The sequence below is a fragment of the Ctenopharyngodon idella genome, chromosome 18, assembly GCF_019924925.1.
Source record: "Ctenopharyngodon idella isolate HZGC_01 chromosome 18, HZGC01, whole genome shotgun sequence".
NCBI classification, from domain to species: domain Eukaryota; kingdom Metazoa; phylum Chordata; class Actinopteri; order Cypriniformes; family Xenocyprididae; genus Ctenopharyngodon; species Ctenopharyngodon idella.
In genome coordinates this window covers 23,802,917-23,824,863 of record NC_067237.1, presented here as the reverse complement: position 1 = coordinate 23,824,863, position 21,947 = coordinate 23,802,917, and the positions used below count along the sequence as shown (strand labels likewise).

Genomic DNA, 21,947 nt, shown 5'->3' with positions numbered 1-21,947 from the left:
GCTGAAAAAGTTGAGGAGACATGGAATGAGTGTGGTTGTGTGTGTTGGTTTGAGATTGTGATGAATACTCTGAACTGGCACCATGTGTCCAGCTGGTAAGCATCATATCCTAGCATCATACCTGTGCTAGAAAACGATGGTATTCATTATTTTTTAATGTATTTTTTATTATGTTATTTTTTTTGTATTTTCTTTTTTTGTTTGTGAAGATGTTTGTAGAATATAGGCAGACCTAGACCAAGCCTTGGTGTCTCCCATTGCCTTCCTTCTTTCTTTCTTGCTTTCTTTCTTTCTTGCTTTCTTTTTTGCTTGCTTTCTTGCATTTTCTGCACTGATTTGTTGGATGGCCCAGTGTCTTGTGGGATTGCAGAAGAATCAGTGGTGATTTTGTTGTGATTAGCTTACGATGGAGAGTTTCCACCACCGGTTTGGGTCAGAATGAATACTTCTTGATGTAGACAAGGCAGCATCATTCCCCCAGAGCTCCAAAAATGTGATATGCGGATGTCAGAGAGGCTTGGCAGGGCTCTATAGTGATCCAATCGTGCATAGACAAGAAGTTGTTCCACTATTTGTGCCCGAAAACCACAGCCAAGTCTTAAATCTAATTTCGGCCACAATCTGCAATCAATGAAAATCCTGAATGTGATATTTCAGAAATTCAGAGAGCTGGAAATGAACTCCACGGCAGCAGTCATGAAGTGAAGAAAGTTTAGTGTGGGTGGCGATGTGGTAGCGTGACTTGTTGCCCGATATAGACCGACCCTGTATATTTCTCTCGTTTCACACCTCAGACACATCAGAGACCCCTGTCAGACACTTTCCAGAGATAACAACATTTCTTCCAAATGAAATAAGGCATGAGCGATTGTTTTTTTTCCTTTCGACATAATAATACCCATATGTCCTTAATTATTCATATTTTACTAATGCAGTCTCTAAATGGCTGGAAACACAAGTAAGTAATAAAACACTTGGGGGTTTGATTTAATTTAATTTTTTTCATATTAATTTAATTTTGGGGCATGCGTGCGAGCTTGTGTGGCAGAAAACACACCCTTCCGTATTGGCTGTGTGCTTTTGCTTGTGTGTGGTGAGGAGAGAGAATAAGAAAAAAGTGAGAGACAGGTCAAGTAGACAGGTAAGACATTAGGCAGACATATATGCCTATGTGTCTTTTCACTTCCAAACTCTTACTGTATTCTCTTTCTATTCATTCAAATGTGTGTAGCAACACCTCTGTCATCAGTTACACCTCTTCTTGCCTTTATTTTTTAAAATACCCCAAATCTAAGTTTACTATAATTGCTCATACATTTAAACCACCCATACACCCAAACACCCATAACCTTATATTTTAAACTTTGGTGCATAACTTACTTTTCCAGGAGCTCCTCACTGCAGAACACAAGATCCAGGATCCAGAATTTCGTGTTTTGCAGTGAGGACCATCTCTACTTTTCTTCCGAGCTCTTTTTTTTTTTTTTTTTTTTTTTTTTTTACTTTCTCTACCAACATTTTCACTGGCTTCACCACAAAACCACAAAAGAATGATCTTGTCTTTATTTTTTATTTTAGTTAATATGTGTATTTTATATATTATTTTTTTTCATTACATAATTTTTTTTTGTAATAAATTAAAAATATTTCAGATTTTTCATTAAATGGAAAAAGATAAAAAAATTACATTTTATTTTTATTTATTTATTTTACTTTTTTACAGGAATTAAATTTACAAAAATAATTGGTTTTCTTAACTATAATACTATAACTATAATATAACTATAATATATTTTTTAAATATGCAGTGTGTGTGTGTATATTAGAGATGCACCGATACTAAATTTCTCAACCGATACCGATAGCTGATTATTCAGAGTGATATCTGCCGATACCGATAGTTTCAGGGTTCTGCCTTTTATAGCCTGCCTTCTTTTAAGTTAATGATAATTTCATTATAATTAATAATTAATCATTATATTTTGAATTATTATATTTTGAATGAAATGCAAATACAAACTTTATTCTCACCATTTCATCAACTTGTTTCAGAGTAACTGGTATAATTATAAACAAACACATTACTCACATTAATATTAACACTCGTTAACTAAATTCTGAAGATTAAATTAATATTTCTTATTTCTATATTTGTTTCTTTCTGAATGTTATTAATTCATATAATTACTATTAATATTGAACATCAAAGTGGTTTCTTAGCATTTTCTTTACACAAAGTACAAATTCAGTGCATATCGATACCCGATAGTGTGAAAATTTGCTTTTATTGGCCGATATATTGGCGCATCTCTAATATATATTATTTTGTGTGTGCGTGTGTGGAAACACAGCGCTAAGAATCCCAAAACCAAGGACCAGTGGGCTGTCCTTATTGTTGAGCCTTAGTGGATGATAAAAAAAAAAACCCATAGACTTACATTGATGAAGGGACTTTAGTCATATTTGGTCTTTTTTGATTTGGACTAGTACACAACCAGCCAGAGCACCCTACATAGACCATCCCAGCATCATGGCAGGGACTTTTTGTCATCATATTTGCTTTAAAAATGTATAACTGTAATTGTAAGTCGTTTTATTGATTAAATCTACACCCCTCCCGTGGTTGAGTTTGATAGTGAAGTTCTTCCATAGGATAGGGTAAGAAGAACGAGGGAGGGCATACATGAAAGCCAGATCCTTGTTGAAGCCATTTTCATGTTTCTGTTCACCCGCGTTATTAAAAAGTGGTGGCGGGGCCACATTTGATGTGAGGATGGGGCTGCACTTTTAGTGTTAGTCCCACTGCAATCCTTTTTTCTGCTGTGGAGTCTGAGCAGCTAGTGGTCGCCATTGATCTACTGCACGCCGTCACACTGCCCTCTACCACACTGTGTGCTTCATTTTGTGTGTGTGAGGTGGCTTTTTTTTCATATATGTGCAGGCATTTGTATGCATGTTGGCATGTGCATTTCATGTATTTTACATAGGTGTGAATGTCTATACACATTGTATGTTTGAATGCACGTCTGTCTGGAGGTCAGATTGCTTCTCCTTCCCAGAGAACAGCCCCTGGGGCGATGCCAGAAGTTCCAACAAAAAGTTTTTTTTTTCTTCTTTTTTCCAAGTCGTTCAGTCACAGTGGACAGCTATCCCCCCCATGGGCCAGCAAGGGGGCTTCCCGCATGGGGTGGGGTCTTGCCGGCAGAGGGGGAGGGCGAGGATGGGATCTGGCAGCGTTTGTGCGTCCTGGTAGGGGTTAGAGTGTGTGTGTGAAGGACTAGCGCAAAGGCAACCCCAGGAGCCAATGGATTGGAGAAGTTTTCACATTGCCTCCATCCTCTCTTTCCCTCTCCCCATGCTTTAGCGGATGTAGGCCGTAATTACTGGACCCCCTGGCTTCCCTTTCTCCCGACCGCAGCCTTTGATCTGTTTCATGTCGGGCAGATTTTTTTTCCCACTCGCTGTACCTTTGTCTCGTCCTCCCTTTCTTTTCTCTGCCGCTCCTTTTCCCCCAGCTGAGCCCCCTTTGATGGAGACAGTTTGAGCTCTTTAATACACAAAGAGAATTTTCTCTCTCGCCACCCTCCATTTTGTTTTAAAGTTGGGTCCTTTTTGTTGACAACCACATTGAACTTGATACTGATTTTTTTTCTTCCTGTTTGCTAGTTTATTTTGTGGTTTTATGGTCCTCATGACCTTGATTAAAGGCATTGTGTTCTTTTTTCCCCTGCTCTGTCACTGTGTTAAAAGTGAAAAACTCAAACTAATGGCTGGCCACTCTTTGGGTCGTCCTGTCGTCTTTTTTTGCATTTGAACAGTGAAGAAACAAGATGCAGGCGATGTGTGTTTTAGTTTAATGTGTGTTCTTGCCGTTGTGTGTGTAGGAGAGAGTCTCAGGGAGTGCATAGGTTTAACAAAAATAATAATCCACTGATGAAAACCGTTCAAAGTGAATAAGCGGTCCTCACCTGTTGGCGGTCGTGCATTGTCCGTTGTTTAGTGCATGTCCCGCCGGGCGTTGATCCATAGCCTCCCGCATGCATGGACGTGGGTGTTGTGTTTGTTTGTAAAGTAATGGCATTGTTAGCATAATGTTGGGTTGATTTGCTATTCGGTGTGCCTATTCTTTTGGGCTAATTGCCACGGTACATAGCGCTCCAGCAACGTTAAATGGCCAGTGTGAGTTTCTAAGAAGGCTCAAACCATATCAGAGCGTGTGTGGGTATGGTCCAGTGATCAGATTTTGTTAACAGATCGCAGACAGGCGATCTGTTGTAACTTTGCTGTTTGCTTGTTGAAAGATTTTGTTTGTGTGTCTGTGATTTTTTTTTTTTTTTTTTTCAGATTTTCTGTTCCTCTTGTCTTTTGATTGATGATTCTCTCTTTCTCCCTCTCTGTCGGTATGAAGCTGAATGTCAGCGGTTAAAGGAATAGTTCAGCCAAAAATTACAAATTTGTCATTATTTACCTACCCTGGTAGAGTCCCAAACCCCTTTAAGACTTTCTTTCTTCTGTAAAATGCAAAAAGAGATGTTAGTCAGGATATCCAGAACAGATTTTGTTCTGTTATTCACTGAAAATCATACATTCCATGAGATTTAATAGCTATAACAAAATGAAAGATTTTGAGTGAATTAATGATAAATTTTGTGAAAAATTTTATTTATAACCATAAAAACGTATTTATAATATATATTTATATTTATATATATGTTTATATTTCAAAAATAATCTGTTCCTCACATAAAGCTATTGTAGGCACACCAGATTTGACATTAGCGCAAAATGCCACTGGATCTCACACATCTCATAACCCATTATTTAACACCAATATTTTAATATGCACAAGTGTGAATGTGACTTCAGACCTTTGATTTTCAGTGACTAAATAACAAAATAAATAATAACTGATTTTGACTTATTAATGATTGCTTTTTTTAATTTGTTTGAGCTCAACACCATCTTTTATGGTATAAGAAAGAGCTGTGTGAATATTCATCTCTTTTTGCGTTCCATGGAAGAAATTCGTACGGATTTGGAACAACATGAGAGTGAGTAATCCATGGCATAATTTTCCATTTGTGTGAACTGTCTCTTTAAGGGCAGCTGTGTGAGTTTATATGTGTTGTAAGTGATTGTGTGTGAGAGAAGCGAGAGAGAGAGAGACAGAGACAGTGCATGCTGCAGTAATGACAGTGGTGAGGTGCAGCTGTTTGTGTTTATATGTGTCGTATTCGAGTGTGTGAGAGAGACAGAAAGAGAGGTTGAGCAGCAGACAGGCAGAGAGAGACTGTGCGTGCTGCTGTAATGACAGTGGTGAGGTGCCGCTCTCTCTGCGTCCTTGAACCCCGGCTGGGTGCTCTGGTGTCACCCTGGGGAGTGCACCGTTTAATACCACAGTAATTATCCTGTCCTTATTCACCACATTGCCGTCCAGGTGTCTCCTTCACCCTGCCTCGCAGCGTGTGTGTATCTGAGCGCATGAACTTGTGTTTTAGTGTTTTTTTTTTTTTATAGTGCCGCTGCCCTGTATTTTTATGCCTCTTAATATTCATGACACCTTTTCATTAACTCATGTGGGTGTGTGTGTATGTGTCTGTCAAGTTTTTTTTTTTTCGTTCGCTGTTTGTGTGTTGATGTTATATGCGCAGTTCTGCGTGTGCTAGTTCCTGTTTACTCAACTGTTTGTGCATTAATGTCAAAGCATGGGTTTTGTGTGTGTAGTTTTTGTGTGTGTATGGGTATATGCATATGTGTATGTGATGTCTTTCTCTCCGGATCTCCAGCTTACCGTCTGTCTGCTCTCACAGTCTGTGTGACTAATGGCAGGTCCAGGTGTTCCTCTCAGTTCTGGCGGTCCCTTGAGGGGCCGATGGCTCCCACTGTGGCAGCGTGGGCAGGAGGTACCCGCCTCTCTCTGCCTGTGTGGAAGGTCCCCTGGGCTTAGCAGCCTCTTGAGGACCCCAGCCTTAACCCCCCACTCTCAGCTCCATAGTCCTCTTATAGCTTAGATATTGAAGTGCAATATTATGCATTAGCTCATGTTGTGATTTTGATATCTGAATTGAATGTGATGAGATAAAGAGAGAGTGTACTGCAAAATAATGCCAAGAAAACACCTTTCTATTGCGTTGACTTTGCTTGCACTTAAAAACAAACAGCACCACTAGTGTATTCAGATTCAATAACTGTTGACACATATGAGCCAGTTCTTTTAATAAATCCTTTACAAACTCCGTTTAAATCATTCAGATGAATCTTTCAGTTAATGATCTCACTGCATTCCTGTACGTAAATTACTCCAAAGCTTCTTATGCTCACTCACAGAGGCTTCATTTACATGATCACAAATACAGTAAAAAAAAAAAAACACAATCTTGTGAAATATTATTGCAATTTAAAATAGCTGTTTTCTATTTTAATATATCTTAAAATGTTATTTATTCCTGTGATGGCAAAGCTGAATTTTCAGCAGCCATTACTTCAGTTTTTAGGGTCGCATGATCCTTCAGAAATCATTCTAATATGCTGATTTGACGCGTAGGAAACATTTATTATTATTATCAATGTTAAAAACAGCTGTTCTGCTTGGAAAGCATGTTTTTCAGGATTCTTTAATGAATAGAAAATTCAGAAGAACTGCTTTTATTTGAAATAATTTTTTTTTTTTGTAATTACCTTTACTTTACTATCACCTTTGATCAATTTAATGCATCCTTGCTGAATAAAAGTATTCATTTCTTTCTTTCAAAAGAAAAAAAGTTGGTTACACTTTATTGTAAGGTGTCTTTGTTACACTTTAATTATGCATTTAAGTATTGAGTAATACAGTGTTAAGTAACTTACATGTATTTACTATAGGGTTAGGAGGATTAGGGTTTGGTTTGGTTTGGTTTAGGGTTAATAATTATGCATAATTTATAGTTATTGCTATAGTTACTGCATGTAACATATGTAACAATGACACTGTAAAATAAAGTGTTACCAAAAAGTCTTAAAGACCCTAAACTTTGATAGTGCAAGTTAAAATCAGTATCATTATTGACTAGTTGTTCATAACTGAACATGTAGTTAAATATGCATGCTTGAAAACTATAAATTGTAAACTATAAATTAGGAATCATTAAATGGCAACTATCACCAGCATACCTGTTTTCCCTTCACCTGACTGTAGGGGGCAATACACATGCCCTACACCAGTGTTTCCTGACCCTGGTCCTGGATAACCTCCAGTATTGTACATGTTGAGTCTCGTCCTAATCAGATAGACCTGATTCAGCTCATCAGTAAAAAACGCTGCTCTAAATAAATGCACTTCCTGGTTAAGAGTCAGGGCATAGTGAGCAGCGCTTGTGCTCATGACACATAGAGCTGTCAGCTCATGAAGTCCCAGGTTTCTCTCCAGTCTGTGATCCTGTTCCGTCTTTTTCTCCTTTAACTTTCCTGTCTCTTTTGGCCTATGAATAAAAAAAAGGCTTTGGATTCTCTCAGATTTAGCCCTAGCTCTTTAGTGCCCTACACTGCTCCAGTGGTCATTTCTTGCACTGCGAGTTCGTGCAGGTGTAAGTGGATTACTGTAGCATCAACTTGTCAGCTGGGAGCACTTGTTTGAAGGCTTGAGGTGGATTAAACACTCATCAGAAATAAGGTGCTTAGCCTGTCATGCCCCAGAGACAGTTATATGCTAAGCTAAGAGCGATGGCTATTACTGTCACACCCATTTTTACACTGAATTTGGGCTGTGTGCTAACAGCTAATTATTCAAACACCTTTAGCATAAGTTAATGCTAAGTTTAGTGGTGTGGATGGCAGTGTGTGCTCTTATTGTAGTTAGCATGAAGCATTCTCCATTAGCCTCCTCCTGTAGCGCAGGAGCCTGCAGGCACATCGACTATTTTTAACAATGAGGTTTGGCTGATTGAGTTCAGGGAAAAGAGGGGTGGTCAGAGATAGACATGGTAGACTGCAGAACCTCTTCTTATACTGTTTCGGTGTCAGTGACTGGACCTGGCAGATTTTATTTCTTTATTTATTTTTAATAACTTTGACTTCTTTCAGATCGAACAGATAAATTATTACCACGTCTTGTTTGTATCACTAGACCACAATTTTTAAGGCAGTTCATGATTTTTTGGGCACATAGTGTTTCGTAAATTCAGAAGACACACACTCCCTAAGATTTTTGAGCCAAGTAGACTTTAACCCTATTCAGATGGGACTAGTTTTCTAAACAATGTTTGAGTTACAGTTTTTAATCACCTGACGTGTGTGATTTTGATTCTGATGGGACTAACATCTCTGTGTTCATCTCTGTGTGGAAGTGTTTTTTTTGAGACGTGGGTGTTACAGAAGGTCATCTGCTGTGCTTGCGTGCATCACATATGGCATGTGTTTTTTAATAAATTACTTATTGATATTGATAACTTTAAACCTTTTTAAATAAATTTAAGTTAAATATATATATATATATATTATTATTATTTTTTTTTTATTTTTTTTTTTTTTATTTTTTTTCAAGTACAGCACAAAGTGGACTAGGACTTCCTCTAGTGCCCCTACAAAAATATAGGAACATTGTGCCTATGCTTGTTGTGATGATATAGCGAGGTTAAAAGGTCACTTTGTGTTAACAAAAGGGGCAGGTGAGCCTTAACCAAAACCTTTTTCACCATCGGTTTGATCAAAGAGAGCCAAGAGGCAGAATACAGTGTGTGATCAGTTTAGAGGCCTGTCTGCCTCCGAGCACAGATCATAGAGAGAAAGACATAGACAGACGGGTACAGTAAGTGATGGGAGAAACGATCAGGGACACTTTTAAACACATTCACCTTCTCTCTCTCCTCTCTCGCATCTGTTATGCACATGCTCTCTCGCTCTCACACACAAAAACACACACAAATATGCGCATCCCAGTGACGAAGGGTCATGTTCCAGGTTATGTGAGGTAGATGTTTGTGTGTGTGAGACTCTAGAAGGGAACAAAGTGCTTGTTTAGCACCGCTTTCCTGCATGGCTAGGCAGGCAGCTGCTTCCCATTGACTCGGTACACAGTGGGAACCTGACTGCACTCACTCTACACTCCCAACCAGTAAAACTTGTGACATACATGACTACCAGACAGAAGACAAAACGAGCGATTGAGAGAGACATCAAATGAGTGTTGACATTAAAATGTTTTTACAGTTGTTGTTGTTGTTGTTTTTTTTTTATAATTTGAGACACAGTGTACATGTAAAGTGCATAGTTTGTCTGGAACTGCATCCAAATATACTTCTTTTTTTCTTTTTCTTTTTTTTTGTCAAATAATGAACTACACTACCATTTAAAAGTTTAGTCAGAAAGATTCTAAATTAAGATTTAAGTAACACTTTTATTCAGCAAGGATTCATTAAATCGATCAAAAGTAACAGTTGAAATGTTACAAAAAATGTCTGTTTTAAACATGAACATTCTGATCAAAGAATATCTTTGTGGAAACGTGTTTTCCTGATTAAGCAGCAACATTGATAATAATTAGAAATACATATATATACAGTCAAACCAAAAATTATTCAGACATTTTTGATATTTTTGATATATTTTTACTAGTGGGTGTAGGACACTATAGTTCATTTATGTAAGTGAGGATAGCAAAATAAAGTAAACTGACATATTATACCCAAAAAGTCTACATACAGTGGACTACCAGTAAAATTGATAAGAATTTGGAACCAAAAATTACTTTGACGTGACCATGTTTTGCTTAAGTGTTATCTGACATAATTAAGATTTTTTTCTGACACAGTTCTCTGAGATCTTGTCATATTTTATTACCATTTTTTTAAACTATATTAATGAATGAAATGTTCAAGGTGTCTGAATAAATTTTATATACATTTTAAACTTATCAATATATATATAACAGAGACTTTACATACAACTACAACTGTACAAACAATATTACTGTTTTACTATATTTTTGATCAAATAAATGCAGCCTTGGTTAGAATGAAAGACTTCTTTAAAAAACATTAAATTTTTTTTACAAAAAATCTTAGTGACCTCAAACTTTTTAAAGGTAGTGTATGTGGTATTCATTATGTAATGAATAAGTGAGCAAGTCAGCGGTTTGTGTATGAATTTGTAACATGAGTTTATCGCTGTAATGGACATGAACAGACGTAAAACGTTTCGTTGTGTTTCCACACTTAGAGCTACTCTTCTTGTTGTATGAAAAGTCAGGCAGTGTTCATCATTTGCAAAATGACAAGCCAGGTAGAACATACTTTCTCATACATTCAGTGACATCATAAGGGTTTATGTTTACCCAAATGTGGCAAGTATAGCAAAGGGAGCCAAACTTTGAAGAAAAAAAGCAAAAGCGAGAAAAGAAAGCGGCAGAAGCCAAACGTCTCATCTCTGATGCTGGAGTTGTGAAGAGGCTTGTTTTGGTACACTTCACATGTAATTAATCTGCAGCTGTTTAACAGTGCGGGCCCCCGCCGCTCGCGCAGACTGAGCAACACAAGAGTCAAACGGAGCTTAACCACTGCCAGTGCCCCTGTCGTCACGCAACCTCTACCTCAGTCTTTATCTCTCCTCCATCTCACCTTCTCTCTCTCCATCAGACACACACAGAGTACTTACGTTTCACCTTTGCGCCCCTAAAAATGCTTAGCGTGTAAATCATCCTCGCTAAAAACGCCATTGGCTTTTCCGCATCTAAACATTATTAATGGCTGAAGGCTTTTAATTGGGTTTACAGCAACTTTATCTACTGTGGAAAGGGTTTGTTTAGAAGCGATTTCATCTGTGTCTGCTTAGTGTTTAAAGGAGTGTTTCAGGTTAAATAGAAGGCAAGCTTTATCGTCAACATCTGTGGCATGCTCTCAATTACCATTGAAAATAATTTTGCCCCACAGTTTGTAAAGACAAACAAAGTGCTAACTGAATAGAAGTCAATATGGGGCAGAACAATATGGCATGGACTTCTGTTGTGAACCGTCCCAAAGAACAAGAAGATTTTGTAAATTTATTACCAAAACTCAAAGGCCCTTTCCCAAATGGTGTGCTTGATGTTTACTTGCATCCATAGACTGTAGGGTGTATGATTTGTCATTTTTGGATTCATAAGGGTGCTCATGGTCACCCTCTTTATGGATATTTTTGGGGGTTTACGACCTGACTAGTGCTGGGTGTCGGCATAGAGTTCCTGAATTGATTCATGTCAAATTTCAATCTTGAGATCTTGTTTAGATTTTGATTAGATTGAGATTATTTTATTTGATTTGATTCAATTGATCTTTAACAGTAACTATTTTCAGCAATTTCTCAATCAGTTTGATTTTTGATTAAGATTTGAATTTAGATTCTGATTCATTTGGGTATATTTGTATTATAATATCTATTTTTCTTACACAGATTTTCTTTTACAAAAGAGCTGTTTTACAAAAAAAATTTTAGATTTTAAGAATTGATATCAAGATTGTTCAAATGAAGATCACCATTAATCGGAAAATCCTCAATATTTTTGCCAAGGCCTGTGGTGTCACATTGGTGTTAAGAGTTCTGCTCATGTCTTCTGCCCATCATTTCCTGTCCACTCTCCAGTCTCTCTGTTGTCATGTTAGTACTGCACCCATCTGTACAGCACTCTGTGGTCTCTAGAGGTGAGTGAGTGGTCAGCCTCCAGAAGGTGTTCCATTTCTCTTCCTCACCTGGGGGTCGCTAGAGGGGAGATGGGGAGCAGGCTGTCAGCTGTCCTTGCCTTCCCAACCCCCTGCTCCTCACCTTCTGCCCTGGGAATGAGTCCGGCTGCTCGGACGCTTATGGGCGCCAACAACTCCATATGGGCTGTGGGCAGCAAGAGTGTGTGTCCTCCAGGATTCCGGCCCCTGACAGACAGTCCGTCCTGTGACATCACTGCAGTACGCATATGTGTGTGTGTGCGCAAGGGTACATATGAGTGCAAATACATGGTTTTCCTCCAGGATTATGGTCCCTGACAGACTGGCTACACGATGACATCACCTTGGCATGTGTTTGCGTGTTTGTGTCCTTTAGGAAAAGACCCCTAACAGACTGTGTCCCTGGAGCCCCCTGTAGGGTACCGAGAGCAATGCCAGGGGTCCTACGAGCACAGACTGGAGAGTGTCAGCTTGATGGAGCAGAGACCGTTAGGGACGGCAAACATGAGTTTGTGTGTATGTGCGTGTTTGTGTGTCCACTAGGACCAGGCCCCTGACAGACTGTCTCCCTTGAGCGGCGGTGGGGTACGGCAGAGGCAGAGAGTGTGTCAGCATAGAAACCCAAAGGAACAGTGCAGAACAGTTGGAGGGAGAAATACAGGAGTCGGTTTGCTTGTGTGTGTATGTGTATAGGTGTGTGTGTGTGTGTGTGTGTATTTTAGTATCGATAAACAGGTGTTTGGTCTCAGAGACTGTGCTCCCAGAGGACTGCTGGCCATGTGGTCAGTTCCTGCGTGCCGTCCCCCTCCCTTCTTCTCTTTCCTCTCTTGTCCTCGCTCTTCCACTCTTTCTTACCCTCTTAGCAACATAGCTTTGTCCTCTGTTGTGTTTGGTTATGACGGCCCTGTTGCCTAGGGGAGAGAGGAAGGAAGGAAGATAGGGAAGAGGGAGGTCTCTGCGAGAAGCACAGAAAAAGAAACAGGAGAGATGATCGAAGAGAATTAAAATGAACCGCTAGTAAAAACTCCTATAGTCCTATACTTCAGGTTTTTCTGGAAGTTGTTTTCCCCTGGCTCTTGCTTCAGGCCTGTCTGGCCGGCATGCTGGGTTGCCCAGTGGGAGCACGGGGTGGAAGTTGTTTTTCTGCCCCCTACAGTGTGTCTCTCCTGCCCCAGGCTGTGGGCAGAGGGCCAGGGGGAAGGGGCTGTGAGCTGGGCAGGGGGGCTGCTGGGAAAGGTGGAAGTTTTGGGCAGGGGGCCAGGCTCAAAGGTGGAGGGGGTAGAGGAGGGGTGAGAGGTCAGGGATGTGGAATGTGACTAGGTAAAGTGATAAGACACAGGTTTAGTTAGACCACGATTCCACCATTTTGCTTTTCCCTGTGTTCCATCATGTTGGAATGATTGTATTTACAAGTGCTCATAAAAGTAGGGAATTAGTTATTCTTTTTTTAAGCTCTGACTTTTCTGACTGAGTTGCGGGATGTCATTTAAAGATTTAGCGTGGAAGTGAATTGGTATTGATCATAAGTTGCAATTGGGTGTTTCTTCAATTACATGCACTTTTGTCCTTAAAGGATTAGTCCACTTTCAAATAAAAATTTCCTGATAATTTACTCACCTCCATGTCATCCAAGATGTCCATGTCCTTCTTTCTTCAGTCGAAAAGAAATTAAGGTTTTTGATGAAAACATTCCAGGATTATTCTCCTTATAGTGGACTTCAATGGTCTCCAAACGGTTGAAGGTCAAAATTAGCTTTAGTGCAGCTTCAAAGGGCTTTAAACGATACCAGACGAGGAATAAGGGTCTTATCTAGCAAAACGATCGGCCATTTTCTTAAAAAAAAAAAAATACAAATGTATATGCTTTATAAACACAAATGAACACAAGTGCTTCCGCCATTCCGCCTTCCGTATTCTTCAAAAAGCTTACGCTGTATGTCCTACACCTTCCCTATTCAACTTACGGAGCGAACGCTGCGCCAGTTCCGTTTTTTCTGTAAGTAGAATAGGGAAGGCGTTTAAAGCCCTTTGAAGCTACACTTAAACTGTAATTTTGACCTTCAACAGTGGAGTCTATTGAAGTCCACTATAAGGAGAATAATCCTGGAATGTTTTCATCAAAAACCTTAATTTCTTTCATTAATTTTAATTAATTTCAACTGAAGAAAGAAGGACATGGACATCTTGGATGAGGAAGAGGCTTTTATATGGACGGACAATTTTGTTATAAATCATTTTCACACAAATATTGAGATGGTTTATTTAATCGTTTGTTTACATTATTATAGTTTGTGTAATGTACTGTTAATGACAAACAGTGATAATACTTGTTGTAAAAAGGAACTTGATTGTAGCATTACTTTGGATCTTAGTCATGGTAGGCACCATATTTAATTTGACATGAATAAAACCTCTGCTGTGAGACTTAGATGTAAAGTCCGTTCAATGGGTTGTAATGTCTTAAGGTCCTAAGTCATGTCTAATATTCACGACCTATGTTTTTGGAGTTTTTGGTTTGTTTGGAAATGGGTAATTTCAGTATTTCATCAGCTGAACAACCTTCTATAGACTCTACATCTTGCCTTGTTTTTTATGTCAAATTAAATATGGTGCCTACCCTTACTAAGGTCCATTACTATGTTAATTAGCATTGCTTGAGGCTATCAGCATTAGCATGTTGATGTCTGTGGTCACTGATAACATTTTCCCCACATTTTACAATACATTTTAGGTGTAGTTCTGAAGTTAAACCTTTGTGAGAAAATATTAAGCTTCTCCAGCAATAATACACAACATTTTGATAGTAAAAAATGTACTGTAAACTCTCTGGCTTTCCAAGACTGGACTTGGAAGAATATTTGTTTTTAATGACAGGTACTTTCTGAGTTTTTCTGAAGCAAAAGTATGATTTAATAGTTAAAACGTGCTTTAGGACAAAGCGAGATCTTAGTAGTGGCATCTAACCTAGATGGATGATGAGATTAATCAGGCCAAAACCAGAATGTTTGCCTTCATTTGTCAAGTTTGAATAGAATATGTTGGAATGAATGTTAAACTGGTTTAGTGTTGGTGTGGTTGTTGTCGAAGTGGGCATATTTAACCTCGTCTCCCATGTATTATAAATTTCAGTGTGTTAATCATTGTGGAACGGCTGTATTGTTTTTGGATGGTGTGTTGTTCCAGAAGGGGAACAGCAGTGCTGTATGTCATAAGTGTGGGTCTGCTGTATATGCCTCCAAGCGCTAATGAACACACTAGCCTGTTTTGGCTCTGACGATTGGCTCGTGTCGGTAGGGGCATTCACAAAATCCACAGCTTTGGTGTTGGGAGAGATGGAGGGGATCTCTTTTTTTCCTTCTCTATCTGGCATACCCCCTCCCCCCCCCCCCTCCTCTATCTGTCCTTGTATCTGATAAAGAAGAGGGAGGACAGACATCAGACTGAGCACGTCTTCATTACCGTCTTCCACCACGCTTCCGGCCCGGCATGCCAGTGCTTTGGCTAGCCCATTAACTGGCCTGATGTGGTTCAGCCCAGCCCGGTCCAGTGGAGGCATGGGGGTCTGCACAGGGTGGGGGGGTCTGCTCTTGAATCTCCTAGAATTATCTGCAGATTAGATGCTGGGGTGGCTGCAGCCATCACCATGTGTTTCTGTTATCATGCTCCCAATTACCAGGCCCTGTTCGAGGCAGGGTGGCAGGCCCATCCCTGGACATCAGAATGTGTCCTTCTGCCAGTCCTGTCTTCCCATTCTTCCCTCCCTCGCTACACCCTTCCATCCTGTGCTCCACCCCTCCACATGGGACAGGCTGGCGAGGAGAAGGCCAGCGCCAGGGGCAACCACCAGAGCAGCCTGTTAATTCGGTAATGAGTCACAACATGAAAGAAAGTTTGGGGCTGGAATGTGGAACAAGTGAGGAACAAACTGTCAGAGAGGGAGAAAGAGGAATCTGAAAAGAAAAGGAAGGTCGATTGAGCCTGTAAATGTATAAGAACAGGAGCGTGGAAGGAGCCCCATGTTTTCATGCCCATTCCAGGCGCCAGTTCTTTTCTCTCTCTCGCTCTCTCTCTCTCTCATCCCCTCACTTTTTTCTTTCTGTTTCTTTTCTAATTTAACTTTTCATTGAAATTTCTTACCCTGTTTAGTGCTCTTGCCAAGTCCCCCGGCGGACAGATGACAAAAGCCCCCTAAAAGCCATGTGATCTTCCATTTTCCGACAGCCACACTTCTGAGGATTAAAGCTATTTAATGACTATAATCTCCCTCTTTCTCAAAAGTGATTTCTCACATTCTGTCGCAGTCAGAGGGATTGCATTAGCATTAATAGATTTATAATTCGCCAGAATGACCACATGTGCCAGGAGGTTTTTTTTTTCTTTAGGCTCCATTCTTTTCCCCTCCTCTGCCTTTTTTCCCCTCCTTTTTTCTGGCTCTGAACTCAAGCAAGTGTTTCTTTGTATCTCTTGCACTGTGGTACATGTCTGTGTCTCAGCAGGACAGCCTACCTGTCAGTCGGCACCCCCACCGTCACCACTATACCCGCCCCCTCTCACCTCCACAGTGGCTGGATCAGAGAATGGCCTGTCAGGGGCCACAGTCTCATTGTGCAGCCAAAGAATTCACCACGGTTAAGTCCCTTATGGGCTTTTCATCTGAGCTCTTTCATTGGGCCACTGCAACACTTTCTCTCCCGTGTTGCGAGGGTTTTAAGTTGTGTTGGGACGGCTCTTATCCTGACACGGGCACAAAAGCATGAGAACAGAACAGGGGGAGGGCACTGTACTTGAAGGAAGGAGGGGAAAGAGGCAGAGGAGGTGTGTGAGAGGTGGGCCGGTCTGTCTTACGCTAAATGTAATCTGAGAAAGAGACGTTAAAACAAAAAATGAAAGGGATACAAAGAGGATGCACATGGACACAAACTTGAGTACTTTTTTCTTTTTTTTTTTTTTACTATACATTCTTTGTATTTTGTCATTTTTCTTTATTCTCTCTCTATTTTTTAAATTTTAGTTGATAGATTAATTAAGGCAACATATTTATTTATTTTTAAAGTATTAAAAATGCCATAAACCAAAAACCTTTGTTATAGTGACATCGTCATACTTTCAGCTTTTCAAAGACAAGTCAGAATGTCCTTTTAAAATCACCATTTCCTTTTATTATGTTTAACAGTAGAGGAATTAAATACCATCATATTAAATCTATTAATTTAGCTTGAGATGCCACAATGCAATTTATTAACACTTAAATTGTAAATTTGAATCTTACAAAAGTGTACTTTAAAAAATGGGAAAGGCACCAATTTCATAGAACGACCTCTTTATTTAGAAAGGCTTCCTTGCTCTTATTTGCCTTTCTATATAAGTATTTTCAAAACAATGTCACACTTTCTTCTCTTATTTTACTCCTTTACTGATATCTCTATTTTTAACTTTTTCTTTACTCCTGCTCTGAATTCATTTCTCGCTTAGAGCTAAATTCATAATTCATGGTTTTACAAATTTCTACCCACAAACCCCCGTGGAGATTTATTTGTTCTGCACAGCACCTACATTTTAAAGTGGATCGATTCATCACTTGAATTTATTTTCTACAAATTCTGCTGTGCTCACCTTTGTGTAATGGGAGAGTAGTGGGCGGAAGTAAAATCCTACAACTGCCATATGGAGTTGAAGTTATTAGTTTATACAATACACGCTGAGGTGATGCACTTTCTTTGTTCTTTTTTTTTTCCTTTTCCCATCGCATTAGGTCGTAGATTGTGACTCTGTTTCTGTGGGTTTTTCATTTCTAATTAGAATACTGAGCATAGGAGGCCATTGTTACATTTGGCTTGTGAGTATGGATGAAGCTTTTAGAGGATGTGGGGCGTTATCCTCTGTAAACATACATTTTTTTTGGATCTGTTATACCAGAGGCTTTTTCAACGCATTAAGAGTGAACATACAACTTAGAGAAAAATAAAGCAAACAAACAGTGCACTGATAGAAAATTCTGTGTTTGTCTGAGCCGCAGTGGGACTTTGTGCTTGCAGCATCCCTGCTCAATAAGTCATGAGCTCTCTCCCTTGCTTTCCTTCTGAGTCTGCTGGTTGAGATGCTAAATAGATGACGTGTGGACTGTGTCAGGCCCCATCAGATTGCACAAAGCAGGAGAATTAAGAGCAACCCGCTTTGTATATCTTTGTATAATGTATGCCTGCATTAATCTAGACCGGCCGTGTGTTTGCACAAACAGCGAAAAAACATAAATAATCCAGTGCTATGATTTTGTATGCATTGTCCAGTAAGAGGGCCTTCCTTTCTGAATGTGTTCTAATCACTTTTGAGAAGCTTTTCAATCTGGTGACCATAATGAAAATATGATAAAGCAGATTCAAATCTGGGGGATATGGGTATGAGGTTGTTTGCTGAGGGAGGATAAGAGGATAAAAAAATACATCTTTGTCCTTATTTCTCTATTCTTGTGGGGTTTGCTGTCTTTAGTTCTTTGCTTCTATTTTGATATTTTCTCTGCCTCTTTAACATTTTAATTCTGTCTGTGTTTTGCATTGCAGATGGTGACGATGACCCGGGGCTCTCCTGGGTGGCGTCCTCTCCCTCTAGCAAAGACGTGGCATCGCCGTCACAGATGCTAGGGGATGGCTGCTGCGATATGGGCATGGGCACAGGGGAGGAAGAAGGGGGCTCTGGCCTGCCTTATCCCTGCCAGTTCTGCGACAAGTCCTTCAGTCGCCTCAGCTACCTGAAGCGCCACGAGCAGATCCACAGTGACAAGCTGCCCTTCAAATGCACCTTCTGCAGTCGTTTGTTCAAACACAAGCGCAGTCGTGATCGTCACGTCAAGCTGCACACCGGTGACAAGAAGTACAGTTGCCAGGAGTGCGAGGCAGCATTTTCTCGCAGCGATCATCTCAAGATCCACCTCAAGACGCACAGTTCCAGCAAACCATTCAAGTGCAGCATTTGTAAGCGTGGCTTCTCTTCCACCTCCTCTCTACAAAGTCACATGCAAGCCCATCGGAAGAACAAGGAACACCTGGCAAAGAAAGACCAGGGTAAGCGTGATGGATCTAGCAGTGACGTAGCTGACCAGGACCAGGACCTATATATGTGTGATTACTGCGAGGAGACGTTCAGTCAGACAGATGAACTTGAGAAACACGTGCTGACACAGCATCCCCAGCTCTCAGACCGTGCAGAGCTGCAATGCATCCACTGCCCTGAAATCTTCAGCGATGAAGGCACTCTACTCACCCATATTGATAGAACGCATGCCAACAAGAAACACAAGTGTCCCATGTGCGCTGAGCAGTTCCCATCTGTAGAGGATGTCTATTGCCATCTTGACAGCCACCGGCAGCCAGACTCCAGCAACCACAGTGCCAGTCCTGATCCGGTCTTGGGAAGTGTGGCATCAATGAGCAGTGCTACGCCTGATTCCAGTGCCTCCCTGGAGAGAGGATCAACCCCAGATTCTACTCTCAAACCTGGACAGAGCAGACGCAAGCTTGCACCTTCTTCTGACCATGACGATGGAAGCTGGTCAGGCAAAGTGACCTACAGTTGTCCATATTGCTCCAAGAGAGATTTCAACAGCCTGGCTGTCCTGGAGATTCATCTGAAGACTATCCATGCAGACAAACCTCAGCAGAGCCACACTTGCCAGTTGTGTCTGGAAACCCTGCCTACACTCTATAACCTTAATGAGCATGTGCGCAAAGCACATAGATCCAGTGGGAGCTCTGCCTCAAACTTTCCCCTTCTGCAGTTCAGTAATGTTTCAGCCTTTCATTGCAACTACTGTCCTGACATGTTTGCAGACATCAACAGCCTGCAAGAGCACATCCGTGTTTCTCACTGCTTATCCGGTGGTGTTGTTGCTGGATCCACCACTTTGGAGGGCAATCATGCTTTCTTCTGCAACCAGTGCTCCATGGGCTTCCTTACAGAGTCCTCACTCACAGAGCACATTCAACAGACCCATTGCAGCAGTGGGGGTGGTGTGACCAAGATGGAGTCTCCAGTCTTGCAGCCCTCGCAGTCCTTCATGGAAGTGTATTCTTGCCCTTACTGCACCAACTCTCCCATCTTTGGTTCCCTCCTCAAACTCACTAAACACATTAAGGAGAATCACAAGAACATCCCACTTGCCAACAACAAGCGCAAAGTCAAAGTGGCAGACTTGAGCCCAGCCTCATCTGATGTGGAGATATCCTCCCCTAAACGCCATAGGGTAACTGGTGACAGCACTCCAGCAGTTGCTAATGGAGACTATCCCTGCAATCAGTGTGACCTTCGATTTACCAGCTTTGAGGGCTTCCAAGCCCATCTCAAGTCCCACCTGGAACTGCTGCTGAGGAGGCAGTCTTGCCCACAATGCAACAAAGAGGACTTTGATTCTCAAGAGGCACTGCTTCAGCACTTGACCATTCACTACACCACCACTTCCACCCAGTATGTCTGTGAGAGCTGCGACAAACAGTTCTCTTCTGTAGATGATCTGCAAAAGCACTTGCTAGACATGCATACCTTTGTGCTGTACCACTGCACACTGTGTCAGGAAGTCTTTGATTCAAAGGTCTCTATACAAGTCCACCTGGCCGTCAAGCACAGCAATGAAAAGAAAATGTATCGTTGTACGGCCTGTGCTTGGGACTTCCGCAAAGAAAGTGACCTGCAATTACACGTGAAGCACAGTCATTTGGGTCATCCTACCAGTACAGGGGCAACTGGGAAAGCACGCAAATGCATATTCTGTGGGGAGACATTTGGCACAGAAGTAGAGCTCCAGTGTCACATCACTACCCACAGTAAAAAGTATAACTGCCGGCTCTGTGGGAAGGCTTTCCATGCCATTGTCTTGTTGGAAAGACATCTCAGAGAGAAGCACTGCATTTTTGATGGAGGAAATGGCAATGGAAATGGAGGCAGCCAAAATGGGACGCCTAACGGGGTAACTCAAAGCTCTAAGCGTTCCACAGCAGGATCGACTGCAGCTGCTGAGCAAGCAGATTTGCAGAACATGCTGTTAAAAGGAGGAAGTCAGGAAACGGCAAACAGCCATGAAGCCAGCGGTGGTGAAGAGGAGCTGGACGCCTCAGAGCCAATGTATGCCTGTGACATCTGTGGTGCAGCATATACCATGGAGTCTCTTCTCCAAAATCACCGCCTTCGAGACCACAATATCAGGCCTGGTGAGGACGATGCAGGCTCAAGAAAAAAGAAGGCTGACTTCATCAAGGGTAACCACAAGTGCAATGTTTGCTCGCGGACATTCTTTTCTGAGAACGGCTTGAGGGAACATGCCCAGACGCACCGTGGCCCGGCGAAGCACTACATGTGTCCCATCTGTGGTGAACGCTTCCCTTCACTCCTTACTCTCACTGAGCACAAGGTCACCCACAGCAAGAGCCTGGACACAGGCACCTGCCGTATCTGCAAGATGCCCCTGCAGAGCGAGGAAGAGTTTATCGAGCACTGCCAGATGCACCCTGATCTGAGGAACTCCCTCACAGGCTTCCGCTGTGTTGTTTGCATGCAAACTGTCACCTCGACACTCGAACTGAAGATCCATGGCACTTTTCACATGCAGAAGCTCTCGTCCTCTGGGGTCAGTGGCGGAGGAGGAGGATCAGCCTCATCATCTCCAAATGGCCAGCTGCAGGCTCACAAACTCTATAAATGTGCCCTTTGTCTCAAAGACTTCAAGAATAAGCAAGAGCTGGTCAAGATAGATGTCAACGGCCTGCCTTATGGTCTTTGTGCTGGCTGCATGAGTCGGGGCACAAATGGCCAGTCCCCAACTGTTGTTGTCACCCCCCAAGAAGGGGAGAAGGGCACCAATGGACTGCGCTGCCCAGAGTGTGCTGTTAAATTTGAGACCCTGGAAGACCTGGAAAGCCATGTTCAGGTGGACCATCCTGAGATGAGCCCTGAGACCAGTGGAGCTAAGAAAGTTACGGATGCTTCACCTGTCCCTAAAGTAAGTGTCAAATCCAAACCCCTATGAAAACCTGATATTCTTTATGCTAAAACTGTCTCAATTATATGTTCTTTTGTCTGAATGGATATTAAAAGTATTTGATAGTTCAATATTAAACCAGAAAGAAAGATCAAAGATGACTCTTAGCCATTGTCCACAAGCACTGGGCCTTTTGACAGAAATGTTTTATTACAAAATGGTTTTGTATTTGCTTAGGGTGTTTTTTAGGTCATTTGAGGTTTTCCTCTAGTTCTCAAATTTGTGTTCTTTCTCTACCTTTTCTCTTTTTGTGTTTC

The 21,947-nt window shown here is 41.2% G+C and overlaps 1 protein-coding gene across 9 annotated transcripts in view; it reads left to right on the top strand.

The window, feature by feature from the left end:
- Window positions 1-21,947, top strand: part of znf423 (zinc finger protein 423) — a 170,371-nt gene that overhangs the window by 62,774 nt on the left and 85,650 nt on the right. For all 9 annotated transcript variants that reach the window (XM_051869699.1, XM_051869698.1, XM_051869697.1 and 6 more), the window contains one exon: window positions 18,224-21,651. In XM_051869699.1, coding sequence (XP_051725659.1) covers window positions 18,224-21,651 — 3,428 coding nt within the window. The remainder of the gene's footprint in view (window positions 1-18,223; window positions 21,652-21,947) is intronic.